At 45.6% G+C, this 15,485-nt stretch overlaps 1 protein-coding gene across 1 annotated transcript in view; it reads right to left on the bottom strand.

Moving 5' to 3' along the window:
- Nucleotides 1-250: 250 nt before the first annotated feature.
- Nucleotides 251-15,485, bottom strand: part of MOCOS (molybdenum cofactor sulfurase) — a 118,279-nt gene continuing 103,044 nt past the window's right edge. The window contains exons 14-15 of the mRNA XM_066628806.1: nt 15,212-15,316; nt 251-414 (exon numbers count right to left, since the gene is read on the bottom strand). Of these exons, the coding sequence (XP_066484903.1) occupies nt 265-414; nt 15,212-15,316 (255 nt within the window). The 3' untranslated portion in view covers nt 251-264. The remainder of the gene's footprint in view (nt 415-15,211; nt 15,317-15,485) is intronic.

The raw sequence follows: 15,485 nt of genomic DNA, 5'->3' as shown, positions 1-15,485 counted from the left end.
ACAATTGATTCTTACACAGCGTAATCATCCTGCAGTGTCTTTTTGGTGCTTGTCTCATGTCAAACAAATTCAGTTGAGAGAGGAGATGAAACTTTGATTTGATACTTGTATGCCACTTTTTCACAAACAAATCTGCACGTAGACCACCTCACAATAATTAATTAGATGTGGCATACAAACCACTTTATTCACAATTTAGGAGAAAGTGCCAGGTAAATTAGAACAGTCTGTAAGACAGTCCCATCTGGGGGCCTAGCTGAGAAGTCAACCCGACTTTGGCTCTTCAGTAGGTGCTGAGCAGGTGATAAAGTTCTTCACCACTGAAAGGACCACAACCGGAGATCCTACGGTCAAGATACTTGGAAGAGGGAATTGTCTCTCAAGATTATTCATCAGGTATATTCCAAAGTTAGTCTGGAAAACAAAACAAATGTAATAGCACATTTATGTATCTTGTAAGGTCAAATACATGATAGATTTGCTAGGGTGGACCCAGATTGGTGGGCCCCCACACTCGCCAACCTTTTTACTGTGGTTTACAGTACTGGCAAAATACCTGAAGCCTGGAAGAAATAATTAATAATCCCTATCTTTAAAAATGGTAATAAAAATACCCCAAATTATTATTGGTTGATCAGTTTGCTTTCAGTCCTGGGGCAAATGTACGCCACGCATCTCCACTAGAAACTGCTTTCTTGGCTAATTGATGACATATTGGGCCCTGAACAATATGGTTTTAGGACTGGGTGATCCACCCTTGAAAACTGCACTGTCCTTTCGCACTTAATAGTGAAGTACACTGCGCAATGTAATCCTGCATATATGCTGCTTTCTTGGACTTTGACTCAATTAGTAGAGATATTCTTTGGTCCAAATTGGGAATCTTGGGAATAGATACAAGACTATTCTTTCTAATTAGGAGTCTTTACTTAGACACCTCCTGCCAAATTAGGCTATCACCTAGTGGTGATTTGATGGACGAAGTAATGGTAAGTAAAGGTGTCAAGCAAGGCTGTGTGTTGGCCCCTACCGATTTAAATTTGTTTTTAAATGATTTGGTCCCATTATTACATAAGAACATAAGAACAGCCCCACTGGATCAGGCCATAGGCCCATCTAGTTCAGCTTCCTGTATCTCACAGCGGCCCACCAAATGCCCCAGGGAGCACACCAGATAACAAGAGACCTCATCCTGGTGCCCTCCCTTGCATCTGGCATTCTGACATAACCCATTTCTAAAATCAGGAGGTTGCGCATACACATCATGGCTTGTACCCCATAATGGATTTTTCCTCCAGAAACTTGTCCAATCCCCTTTTAAAGGCGTCTAGGCTAGACGCCAGCACCACATCCTGTGGCAAGGAGTTCCACAGACCGACCACACGCTGAGTAAAGAAATATTTTCTTTTGTCTGTCCTAACCCGCCCAACACTCAATTTTAGTGGATGTCCCCTGGTTCTGGTATTATGTGAGAGTGTAAAGAGCATCTCCCTATCCACTCTGTCCATCCCTTGCATAATTTAGTATGTCTCAATCATGTCCCCCCTCAGGCGTCTCTTTTCTAGGCTGAAGAGGCCCAAACGCCGTAGCCTTTCCTCATAAGGAAGGTGCCCCAGCCCCGTAATCATCTTAGTCGCTCTTTTTTGCACCTTTTCCATTTCCACTATGTCTTTTTTGAGATGCGGCGACCAGAACTGGACACAATACTCCAGGTGTGGCCTTACCATAGATTTGTACAACAGCATTATAATACTAGCCGTTTTGTTCTCAATACCCTTCCTAATGATCCCAAGCATAGAATTGGCCTTCTTCACTGCCGCCGCACATTGGGTCGACACTTTCATCGACCTGTCCACCACCACCCCAAGATCTCTCTCCTGATCTGTCATAGACAGCTCAGAACCCATCAGCCTATATCTAAAGTTTTGATTTTTTGCCCCAATGTGCATGACTTTACATTTACTGACATTGAAGCGCATCTGCCATTTTGCTGCCCATTCTGCCAGTCTGGAGAGATCCTTCTGGAGCTCCTCACAATCACTTCTGGTCTTCACCACTCGGAAAAGTTTGGTGTCGTCTGCAAACTTAGCCACTTCACTGCTCAACCCTGTCTCCAGGTCATTTATGAAGAGGTTGAAAAGCACCGGTCCCAGGACAGATCCTTGGGGCACACCGCTTTTCACCTCTCTCCATTGTGAAAATTGCCCATTGACACCCACTCTCTGCTTCCTGGCCTCCAACCAGTTCTCAATCCATGAGAGGACCTGTCCTCTAATTCCCTGACTGTGGAGTTTTTTCAGTAGCCTTTGGTGAGGGACCGTGTCAAACGCCTTCTGAAAGTCCAGATATATAATGTCCACGGGTTCTCCCGCATCCACAAGCCTGTTGACCTTTTCAAAGAATTCTATAAGGTTCGTGAGGCAAGACTTACCCTTACAGAAGCCATGCTGACTCTCCCTCAGCAAGGCCTGTTCATCTATGTGTTTTGAGATCCTATCTTTGATGAGGCATTCCACCATCTTACCCGGTATGGATGTTAGGCTGACCGGCCTATAGTTTCCCGGGTCCCCCCTCTTTCCCTTTTAAAAAATAGGCGTGACATTTGCTATCCTCCAATCTTCTGGCACCGTGGCCGTTTTGAGGGACAAGTTGCATACCTTAGTCAAGAGATCTGCAACTTCATTCTTCAATTCCTTAATAACTCTTGGGTGGATGCCATCAGGGCCCGGTGACTTGTTGATCTTTAATTTATCAATGAGGTCTGAAACATCTTCTCTTTTAACCTCTATCTGACTTAACTCCTCAGTCAGGAGGGGCCGTTCGGGCAGCGGTATCTGCCCGAGGTCTTCTGCCATGAAGCCAGATGCAAAGAACTCATTCAATTTCTCTGCCATCTCTAAGTCTCCTTTTATCTCCCCTTTCCCTCCCTCACCATCCAGAGGGCCAACCGCTTCTCTGGCGGGTTTCCTGCTTCTAACATATTTGAAGAAGCTTTTATTATTCCCCTTAATGTTGCTGGCCATGCGTTCCTCATAGTCTCGCTTGGCCTCCCGTATCACCTTCTTACATTTCTTTTGCCACAGTTTATGTTCCTTTTTATTCTCCTCATTAGGGCAAGACTTCCATTTACGGAAGGAAGCTTCCTTGCCCTTCACAGCTTCTCTAACTTGGCTGGTTAGCCATGCGGGCACTCTCCTGGATTTAGTGGAACCCTTCTTTCTTTGCGGTATACACCTCTGCTGGGCCTCTATCACTGTTGTTTTAAGCAGCCTCCATGCACTCTGGAGAGATTGGACTCTTTTTACCCTCCCTTTCAACCTCCTTCTAACCAGCCTCCTCATTTGGGGGAAGTCTGCCCGTCGGAAGTCAAGGGTTTTTGTTAGAGATTTGCCTGGTATTCTTCCCCCAACGTGCATGTCAAAACGGATCGCAGCATGATCACTGTTCCCCAATGGCTCAGTAACGTTTACATCTCTAACCAGGTCCTGCATACCGCACAATATTAAATCCAGAGTCACCTGTCCTCTGGTGGGCTCCGTGACTAGCTGCTCTAAGCCACAGTCATTTAGCACGTCGAGAAATCCGGTTTCCTTATTGTGACCAGAACACAAATTGACCCAGTCAATATGAGGATAATTGAAGTCCCCCATGATTACAACCCTGTCCCTCCTTGTCACCTCCCTGATCTGTTTCCTCATTTCAAGGTCCCCATCCGATTTCTGGTCTGGAGGACGATAGCACGCCCCCAGTATTACATCGCTGCACAAGCCTGGTAATTTAACCCACAGAGATTCTACAGTGGAGTCGGACCCACCTTCAATCTCTACTTTGCTGGATTCTATCCCTTCCTTAACATAAAGGGCCACCCCACCTCCAACACGCCCCTGCCTGTCCCTCCTGTAGAGTTTATAGCCCGGGATTGCGGTATCCCACTGATTCTCCGCATTCCACCAGGTTTCTGTTATGCCCACTATGTCAATGTTTTCCCTTGTCACCAGACATTCCAGTTCTCCCACCTTTGCTCGTAGACTTCGGGCATTCGCATAAAAGCATTTGTACACGGAATGCCCCAGGATGCGCTGCTTATTCGCTCCTTTGTCCCTGCATCCTCTCATTGTGCCAAACCATCTATCACATCCCATCACACTACCTTTCCTAATTTGTTCTCCTACTCTGCCTTTGTCTTGTTGTTCTCTAACCTCCCCATCCTCATCCCATAGGGATGAGGAGTCCCGAACCGGATGCCCCTCGGCTCCTGTCGGCCTTCCCCCAGGGATCAGTTTAAAAGCTGCTCTGCCACCTTTTTAATGTTATGCGCCAGCAGTCTGGTTCCATTCTGGTTCAAGTGGAGCCCGTCCCTCTTGTACAGGCCCCGCTTGTCCCAAAACATTCCCCAGTGCCTAACGAATCTAAACCCCTCCTCCCTACACCACCGTCTCATCCACGCACTGAGACCCCTGATCTCCGCCTGCCTAGCTGGCCCTGCACGTGGAACAGGTAGCACTTCAGAGAACGCTACCTTTGAGGTCCTGGCTTTCAGCTTCCTGCCTAAAAGCCTAAATTTGGCCTCCAGGACCTCCCAGCTACACTTGCCCACGTCGTTGGTGCCGACATGCACCACAGCCGCTACCTCTCCCCCAGCACTGTCTACTAGCCTGTCTAGACGAGAAGTGATGTCCGCAACCTTCGCACCAGGCAGGCAAGTCACCATGCGGTCCTCACATCCGTCGCAAACCCCCCTCTCTATGTTTCTAATAATCGAATCCCCCACTACAAGAAGCCCACGACCCCCCTCCCACCGAGGAGTATCCCGAGTGCGTTCGGATACGGGCCCATCCCCTGGAGAAGGGGTCCTCCCTAGGGGATTGTTTCCCTCCTCTCCAGGATGACGTCCTCCAGTCCCGAGACTTCCTACCCGGGCAGCCGAGGAGCTGCACGCTCAGGAGATGCTCACCCCCCCTTAAATTGGTCAATTAGTTCTATCTCTTCTTTATGCGGATGACATGCTTCTGTTAGCATCCACAAAAATTGGTCTAAAGTGGCTAATCTTGGCATGTCTAAAATATTTTGAACAAAGTAAGTTGACCCTTAATTTTGATAAATCGAAAATAGTGGTATTTGGCCGTTCCTGGAAACCAACAACATGGATCTTTGATGGGCATTCTAATCAACAAGTTGTTGTTGCAACCTTCAGTCTCGGAAGACTATGATATTGCGCTCTGGATGGTGGTTCTGGCACAGCGTCTAGTGTGGCTGAAAAGGCCGATTCAGGAATGACAATCCCTTCCACACTGGGAGCAAGTGTAGTGTGTCCCTGGTCTGTCTCCCTGGCTATGGGCCTTCCTTCTTTGCCTCTTAGCCTCAGACTGTTGGCCAAGTGTCTCTTCAAACTGGGAAAGGCCATGCTGCACAGCCTGCCTCCAAGCGGGCTGCTCAGAGGCCAGGGTTTCCCACCTGCTGAGGTCCACTCCTAAGGCCTTCAGATCCCTCTTGCAGATGTCCTTGTATCGCAGCTGTGGTCTACCTATAGGGCGCTTTCCTTGCACGAGTTCTCCATAGAGGAGATCCTTTGGGATCCGGCCATCATCCATTCTCACAACATGACCAAGCCAACGCAGGCGTCTGTTTCAGCAGTGCATACATGCTAGGGATTCCAGCTCGTTCCAGGACTGTGTTGTTTGGAACTTTGTCCTGCCAGGTGATGCCGAGAATGCGTCGGAGGCAGCGCATGTGGAATGCGTTCAGTTTCCTCTCCTGTTGTGAGCGAAGAGTCCATGACTCGCTGCAGTACAGAAGTGTACTCAGGACGCAAGCTCTGTAGACCTGGATCTTGGTATGTTCCGTCAGCTTCTTGTTGGACCAGACTCTCTTTGTGAATCTGGAAAACGTGGTAGCTGCTTTACCGATGCGTTTGTTGTTTACCGATGCATTACAATCTCTGAGCATGAACTGGAGGTTGTCCATGACTTTGTGTACCTTGGCTCAACGATCTCCGACACTCTTTCTCTCAATACTATTGAGAGAAATAGTATTGAGAGAAAGAGTGTCGGAGATCGTTGAGCCAAGGTACACAAAGTCATGGACAACCTCCAGTTCATGCTCAGAGATTGTAATGCAGGGAGGTGAGTCCACATCCTGAACCAGGACCTGTGTTTTCTTCAGGCTGATTGTCAGTCCAAAATCTTGGCAGGCCTTACTAAAACGATCCATGAGCTGCTGGAGATCTTTGGCAGAGTGGGTAGTGACAGCTGCATCGTCGGCAAAGAGGAAGTCACGCAGACATTTCAGCTGGACTTTGGATTTTGCTCTCAGTCTGGAGAGGTTGAAGAGCTTTCCGTCTGATCTGGTCCGGAGATAGATGCCTTCTGTTGCAGTTCCAAAGGCATGCTTCAGCAGGACAGCGAAGAAAATCCCAAACAAGGTTGGCGCAAGAACACAGCCCTGCTTCACTCTGCTTCGGATGTCAAAGGGGTCTGATGTGGAGCCATCAAAGACAACAGTGCCTTTCATGTCCTTGTGGAAAGATCTGATGATGCTGAGGAGTCTGGGTGGACATCCAATCTTGGGGAGAATCTTGAAGAGGCCGTCCCTGCTGACCAGGTCGAAAGCCTTCGTGAGATCTATGAAGGCTATAAAGAGTGGCTGTCATTGTTCCCTGCATTTCTCCTGCAGTTGTCTAAGGGAGAATACCATATCAGTGGTGGATCTGTTGGCTCGGAATCCGCACTGCGACTCTGGATAGACGCTCTCTGCAAGTACCTGGAGCCTCTTTAGTGCAACTTGGGCAAACGGCTTTCCTACTACGCTAAGGAGAGAGATGCCGCGGTAGTTGCTGCAGTCATCCCTGTCGCCTTTGTTCTTGTACAGCGTGATGATGTTTGCATCCCTCATGTCTTGAGGTACTCCACCTTCTCTCCAGCAGAGACAGAGGATTTCATGCAGCTCAGTGACGATGATCTCTTTGCAGCACTTTAGGACTTCAGCAGGGATGCTGTCTTTTCCTGGTGCCTTACCAAAGGCAAGGGAGTCCAGGGCCTCGTGAAGTTCTTCTAGGGTTGGTTCACTGTCAAGCTCCTCCAACACAGGCAGGCACTCAATGTTGTTCAGCGCTTCTTCAGTGACTACATTTTCTCTGAAATATAGCTCAGAGTAGTGCTGCACCCAGCATTCCATCTGCTGCGCCCGATCCTGGATGACCTCGCCTGCTGCAGACTTCAGAGGGGCAATTTTCTTCTGTGTTGGACCTAGGGCCTGCTTGATACCATCATACATCCCCTTGATGTTGCCCGTGTCAGCTGCTATCTGTATCTGGGAACAGAGCTGGAGCCAGTAGTCGTTAGCACATCTTCTGGCAGCCTGCTGGACTTTGCTGCGAGCAGCTCGGAGGATCTGCAGGTTGCGCTCACTGGGACAGGCCTTGTATGCTGCTTGAGCTCTCCTCTTTTCCTCAATGACTGTAAGTAAGGCCCGGCCGACGCAAACGCATCCAACAGATGGGAACATTTCAAGAATACCGTTTACAACATCGCCTTGTCCATATTTGGCAAGAAGACCAACAAGACGGCAGACTGGTTTGAAGCCCACTCTGAGGAGTTGACACCAGTCATTGAGGAATCAACAAGTGAAAATGGTCAAATACCTAGGAGTCCTATTCCATTTTAGGCATTCGTGGACAGAGCACCACCAATCAGCAATTCATAAAAGCAGTATAACAGCTCAAGCAATCAGTCTTTTTACGCTTGGGGGAATTCCTTTATACCTGCAGCGCTCCAGACATTTAATATTAAGGTAATGGCACAGCTCCTATACAGAATCCCCATTTGGATCTCTGCCTTCTGCATCACGGTTGAGAGGATTCAGTCTCTCTTCCTATACAAAATCTTTGCAGTACCTCGATGTGCACCTTATGCTGTTTTATGTCTGGGAGCAGGCTAAAATAAAGTGGAGTCTTTAGCTTGGCTTAGCTTTTTCAAACACTGGTTTAGAATTGGCTCTGCTGCAGCTAAGGACCCCCTACTGGAAAGTATTTTAGAAGATTCCTCCTGTTCTCCAGGACTGGCCTTACTTAGCAAGAAAGTCCAATCTCTAGGGCGTTCCTTGGATGTGCTGGGCACGATGCCATGGGCAATTGCATTTAAGATCTTACGTACCTGGTTAAGGGACATTGAAAAACAAGAGCTTTTAGCTGAGGCTAAAAAAACCTGCTCCCCACTTTATTTTGGACTATCTTGAGCAGCTGATTTTGGTAGTAACTATTTTAATTTTCCAGCAAAACCGCAGGAACATAGAGAGTGTTTTCCCTAGCCAGATTCAACACTTTCCCCTCAAATAAGACGAAAGCCAGGTTCAATGCTCAACAATCTAAAGTATGTCATTGTAGTTCAGATTCTTTTGAGACACTACCTCATATTTTGCTAAACTGTGATTGTTACTCTAATTTACAGAGCTACTATTTATACCCTTTTTAAAAGTCATTTAACGGATCTGAAACTGACACGATTAGACAGTTACTAACTGGCAAGAATGAGATTTTATCAATCAATATGGCAAACTACCTTTACTGTATTTATACAAGAATTGTTTTAAGAAATTAATTAATTTACAGACACCCCCCTGCCATTTGCAGAAAATCGCTACACCAGCCACAGATCAGGCGTATATTAGAGGGTGTCCCTTGCACATATTACAAGCACCAAAGAGCACAACTCCATCCAATTGCCTAAACAGCCCCCCTCAACCCACAGAGCAAAGGATACAGCGTAATTCTGATGCCAATCAGTCCACACCCTCCCCACCATATAAGCCCAGCTCTGGCACTCAGAGCACAGGGTATGCAGCATGGGGCTATATCACCTAGCCCCCAGAAAGGGGGACCCTGGTGGAAGGGAACACCATGCACAAACACCTCACTCTGCACCATCAACCACACAGGCTATCTTCCCCAGTACTTTTCAGACTATCCACCTCAGCAGCACAACACAGGTAAGTCAAGGGGGGAGGGGACTCCACAACCTCCACTGCCAGATAGTTCTTACAGTTAGGAAACTGCAATTGTGTCTCCAGGATCCTGTTTTTCAAAATATGGCATCCCTCTTCAGTCATTTTCTGCTAGGCATGGGATACAACTTATTTGTTCTTCAAGCGCATGAAAATCAGCTTTCCTGAAATTGAGGGTACATATCTGGGAAGGTACTATTGCCTTGGGTGCTAGGGGAGTGGTTGGCAGGGGGCACCTCTCTAGCAGTTAAAGAACTCTTCCCCTTTTGTGCTGGACTAGTAGAGGATATAGGCCACAGTTAAGGTGTGACTGGGTTGGTGCCTTAAGTTGAGCATAGGACTGCCCAGCTAGTTATACTAATTTCCCCTTAGGGCAGTGTTTCTCAAACTGTGGATCGGGACCCACTAGGTGAGTTGCGAGCCAATTTCAGGTGGGTCCCCATTCATTTCAATATTTTATTTTTAATATATTAGACTTGATACTACCCTGGTATGTGACTGCATTTGGGGAAATGTTACAGAGCTGTACTTTTAACAAGCTACTATGTATAACAATGATAGTAAATGGGACTCACTCCTGGGGAAGTGTGGGTAGGATTGCAGCCTAGGATTGTTAAACATGTTCCTACTTGGTGATGTCACTTCTGGTCTTGACATCACTTCCAGTGGGTCCTGACAGATTCTCATTCCAAAAAGTGGGTCCCGGTGCTAAATGTGTGAGTACCACTGCTCTAAGGCAACCCCTGGCAAGCTGCAGCCAAAGAACCTTTTTCACTACTCCTGAGACTTCCTTTTTAATCAAGCAAGCCTCCTTCTCATACATACAACATACAACAAACCTTTATTAGGCATATAGTTTTACAACCAGTGCTTTTTTTGTATAAAAAAAGGTGCAGGAACTCACAACTTGTTAATCTTTTATTTATTTATTTATTTTTAAGCCATTTTTTATTGGAGAAATAAAATATTTTTAATGTGCTTGCCCCCTAAAGATGAACTTACTTCTGAGTAGACATGCATAGGATTGGGCTGTCAATCTCCACATCCCCTGCCCCCTAGCTACTTTTTCTACACATGGGGAAAAATACTGTACAGGTGCACTTGTAGCATGTAGTGTGGCACTATTTCGAGGAGAGGAAGCAGTGAATGGATTCCGAAAAATGGCTTACATGAGTTCCATGTAGTAAAATTACTCTAAGCAACTGTGGGAGTAAGAACAAAAAAGGAATTCTTACACAAGAGGGGTCCTTAGGTGCACATAGAAAACAGCTATGTTTGCAAACAAGCGATTAAATATGGTTTAATTCAGGTATCAGAATACTCTGTGTCTTTGGGAAGGCGCTTGGCATGCAATTGTATGTTCTCTGCTGCCCTGAGCAGCTGCTGTGCATTGCTGGAGAGGAGCTGCAAACACTGGCTGGCGGAGGGCATGCTTGTGGGAGAAGGATGAGGAGGATCTCTGGCAAGGCTGGACAGCACGTTGTACACACGTAGAATCCCTTTTCACCTGCCCTTAGCGTGTGAAAACAGGTGCAGATATATATCTCTGCCAGGATTAAGAGCCCAATTCTAGGTATGTCTACTCTAAAGTAAGTCTCGTTCTAGTCAATGGAGCTTACTCCCACGAAAGTGCCTAGGATTGCAGTCTAAGAGCCCAATCCTATGCATGTCTACTCAGAAGTAAGTTCCACTTTAGTGAATGGGGCTTACTGTGGATAGGATGGCAGCCTCAGAGCCCCTCCTCTGCCTGTCTACTCAGAAGTCAGTCCCAGTAGAGGCAGTGAGGCTTCCTCCCAGGAAAGTGTGGAGAGGACTGCAGCCTCAGAGCCCTTCCTCTGCCTGTCTACTCAGGCTGCAAGGCTAGGACACTTTCCCAGGAGCAAGCCCCATTGAGCACAATGAGACTTACTTCTGAGTAGACATGCCTAGGCTTGTGCTGCAGATTGGCATGGGGGCTGCACCAGCCAGCTTCCTTCCCCTCCTCCTCTGCCAAGCCAGTACCTGGGCGTTCCATGGGTGTCGCAGCCCGTCTCCCTGGCTGGCTGGCTGTCCATCCTCCTCCTCAGCGTTGCGTGTGTCCCCCGCGACCTCCACCGGCTTGGAAGCTGCGCGGGGAAGCAGAGCGCGGGGGGAGGGGAGGCAGGCTGGGCTCAGGCGAGAGCTTGGAGATGGGACAGGAGGGGGTCGTTGTGCGGTCAGGCAGGGGCCAGGTGCCCGCCCACCCTGCACCCCCCAGCACCCACCCAGCTAATACCTTTGTTTTGCTCCCCCCCTCCTGGAATACCTCCGAAGGGGGGGGCCCTGCAAAAAGGTGCCGGAACTCCGTCCCCCCACGTTCCATTAGAAAAAAAGCCCTGTTTACAACTAATATCGCCAAACAGTCATGTATGAAGGTATATATTTAAAAAGAGATAAGAAATAAAGGTTAAAACACACCAGTTTGCTTACACAGTTACTCCAAGTTGCTTAGAACCAGCAACTTAGTTCAGCAACCAGCTTCAAGTTGCTCATATGTAGAAATTTAGCAACTGGAAGGGTCACAAATTCAAATTCACCTGCCAGCAAAAGTTGTAAATAGGTGATCTCAGAGAGACCTTTTTTGTTTCCTGACAATGAGGGGAGATACTGGTCTCTGAGCACCTGATTAAAAGCACAATGCAGAACAATGTGTGGAAGAGAGTCTACCTCTCTGAGGCCACAACTGCAAAATCGTTCTTCCTTCGGGGCATTTCTAAACCTACCAAGTAGGTCAGGGGTGCTCAAACTTTCAACTTTAGGGATGCTGGACCTTTAACAAGTGTATAGAAGAGGGAATTTCAGCAGGTGCAGCTTGTCATCTGTGGGATGACAAGTTGCACCTGCTGAAATTCTCTCTTTTATACACTTGTTAAAGGTCCAACATCCCTAAAGTTGAAAGTTTGAGCACCCCTGAAGTAGGTCATTAGGGGCTAATGTAAAAGCCCTCCTTTCAAAGGGGCACTCTAAGAAGGACAGGTATTTTGGTTGTAGACCAAAGGTATTGTTAAGATGGAAATTTAGGGGCGAACATTTTTTTTGTGCTGCAGCCAAAATCTCTTGCCTTTCTATGTCTGTTGGTCTTGTTATCAAGAGCCTGATAGAAATCTCAAGTGTAGCAGCTCCTTGTAGATCTTCCTCGAGACCCATTTGTCTAATTTTCTTATTGAATAGAGCTAAGCAAGGAGACAACAGCGAGTCAGTCAATAAACCCTTTAACAATGGATTTTGGTTAGCCCTGAAGCACACTTTGGCCCAGTATTTTAAGAAACTGGACCAAGCTAGAAACTCCAGCCTATATTGGCCTGTCTCCAGGCAAAGTGCTGCAAAGGGAACGCAATGCGGTACACCTAAGATCTTGTATAGAAAATTAGAATGTATCTTTTCAATTGAATCATTTAATGCTGGCATCCAAACAGGAATGCCATACTAAATTTGAGGTGTAACTTTGGCATTAAAAGCCTGGAGAGCAGCTGGAATGAATGAGTTACCCCAAGAGAAGAAAAAACGAGTAACAGCCTGAACAACTAGTTTGGATGAGTTAATTACTGTAAGCCGATGGGAAGATCAGAAATGCCGGTAGTGAAACCGGAGACCAAGATACTGAAATTCCTTTACTTGTTGTATTGATTTACCATTGAAAAGCCAAGACTGTGGTTTCCAAGAGTGCCCAAACACCAAAATCTTGGACTTTTCATAGTTTAGCTGAAGGGCATTGTTGGTAAAATATTCTATGCAGGCATTAACCAGTCTCCTTAATCCTATTTTAGTTCGGGATATCAGGGCCATGTCATCAGCATACAAAAGAAGAGGGAAATCCACTGAACCTAATTTGGGGGAATGCGTATCAAAGTTTGCTAGATAGGGAGCCAGATCGTTAATGAAGAGATTGAACAGGGTGGGAGCAAGAATGCATCCCTGCTTGACCCCCTTGTTGATTGGAATTGGGGCCGAGAGGCCGCCCCTCAGAGATAATTTCACTTGGTATGAGGTGTTTAAATGAAGGGCACGAATTAATATTAATAGCCTTTTGTCCACTCCCATCTTCTCAAGTTTATCCCAGAGTCTATCTCTATCTATGGAATCAAAGGCCGACTTTAAATCTGAAAAGGCCACGTATAGTCGGGCTTTATTTTGAGTCCTTTGTTTGAAGATTAGGTGTGATAATACCACACACTGATCAATTGCAGACTTATTTGGCCTAAAACCCGCTTGCTCTGGGCCTATGATGTTATGGTCCGAGATCCAGGCAGAAAGTTTCTTAAGTAAATGGGAGGCATACATTTTCCCTGCCAGGTCTAAAAGGCTGATTGGCCTGTAGCTGGGGGGAAGTTTTTTATCCCCTTTTTTGAAGATGGGAACCAAGATAGATCTAGTCCAAGTGTCCCGAAGTACCCCAAATTTATCAATTCTAGTGAAAAGTTCTGCAATTATTGGGGCCCACCACTCTGGTGCTTCTTTATAAATATCAGGAGGAATTGAGTCTGGTCCCGCTGCTTTACTCAGCTTTAACTGATTAATGAGTGAAAGAGCTTCATCCACTGAGACTGCAGGCCAATCAGGGAGATCTAACGCGAGTGGCATATTAACAATGGAGACAGGTTTAGATTCATCAAAGAAGATTGATTTAAAATGTGCTTCCCAAATTTTAGCTGGAATTGCTGTGAAACCAAATGAGTTTTTATAGAAACAGCCGGATATAATTTGCCAAAAAATCTTGGTGCTTTTAGATCTCACAGATTTAATTAAACGTGACCATCTCGCTGTTGCATTGCGGTGTAACGAAGTTTTAATAGCTTCCTTGAGTTGGGCAGACAGCTTAAAATATTGTAGTAAATTTAGCCTCCTTCTCTTTAGCAGAGCCTTCTGCAGCCTCATTCCATTTTGCAGAGGTCTGTTTTTGTAAACACCAGGAGGTCATTCTCATTTCCATTTGAAACAAAGTCCCAGGCTACAATTCAGTGCACGATTACTTAAGAATAACACCCATTGAAAGCAATGGGTCTACTTCTGAGTAAATAGGGTTGCAACTATGTACAGCTGCACTTGTTCAAGTCGTTGCCTGTCTCTCCACTGTGAATTGAATTCACACTTCTAGTTATGTGTTATAAACTGTATATGTAGAGCCTCTGGCTTAACACATCAGGCACCTTACAGAAGGATTTGATTAATGGGTCTCCTGCATTTGTTACCAACCTTTTTTCACTTGCATGGGTAACTTGGCAGCCCATTACCATAAATTGTACCCCTCATAATGTTTGTAATTCCTGATCATCTCCTGATGTCAGCAGGGTGGGTGTAATATTAGCTTCTCCACTATTCTTAATCAGAGAAAAAAAGCAAGGAAAAAGCTACTTGTATGGTAAAAACATGCATAAAAGTAAGGCTCCGTTGGATACATTCAGGTCAAGGACATGAGAAAATGCACCAGTCATTTAAAGTGTTAGAGATAACATCACAATAAAGTGCCCTTTCAAATACATATTTACTCACTTAGAAAGACATGACTGACTGCATTTACTGGGCAATTAAGGAATGCATTGCAGAGATTAGGTATGGCAAAATAAAAAGTTGGTATAATGTTTCCCACTGGAATCTTTTCTCGACTGTTTAAAATTATACCTACTGAACATCTAATAAAAAAGTAGTAAAACAGTCATGCTCTGCTGCTCAAAAATTAGGCTTGAAAACTATACTTTTTGTGGGCTAAGGGCACTACTGCTGATGCCAGGCAGAAGAAAACTGAGGCTAGTTTATGTTTTAACCACAATATTACTGTATATACAGTATTGTTCTATTTCAACCCAGTATCACAGATGTCTTACCAAGTTTTTGTATAGGTGATGTAAGCCACCTGGATTACTAAACTAAGCTTGTTCATATGTATCATCCTACTGAGTGATAAGGGTAACTTTATTACACAGCAACTGCCAATGTTGCTTTTTCTTGGATTATTATTTATTGAAAACCTAGCCAGGTTACACACTATTCCTCGCAGCAGGTAAAGGAAGCTGTTGGGAGAAGAAGGATGATTGGTTTATATTATATTTTTGCTATTTATTTTATTTTATTGTTACTGTATACTGTGAGTTGTCCTGAGTTCCTGCAACAATGGAAAGGTAGAATAAAAATGTTTTTAATGAAAAAAAAAATAAAGATCTAGTCATTCACTTTTTTACAGAGATATTTTTATGCTGACCTTTTTATCTCTGGTAGAAGCTAGACTCTGAAGAAATTCCTTGTTTCGTTGTCCAGTTTGTTGATCAATGCAGATAACCAGGCATCTATGACATGGTCCCATTACCTGAAAATTTCACAGAAAAGACTCTTAGATTGGATGCTCTCCTTAGCAAATAAGTTAAATTTCAATAGCTATCATGTAGCAATCATAGCCAGCATGAACATGTTTTGTGCTGTTTCTTCAATAATTTCAGTCTTGGTATCTGCGCAAGAATTAGGGTCAAGCCAAAATG

The sequence above is a fragment of the Tiliqua scincoides genome, chromosome 5 (genome assembly GCF_035046505.1).
Source record: "Tiliqua scincoides isolate rTilSci1 chromosome 5, rTilSci1.hap2, whole genome shotgun sequence".
In the NCBI taxonomy this organism is placed as follows: Eukaryota; Metazoa; Chordata; class Lepidosauria; order Squamata; family Scincidae; genus Tiliqua; species Tiliqua scincoides.
Note: the sequence above shows the minus strand (reverse complement) of the source record. Positions and strands in the feature narration are given on the sequence as shown.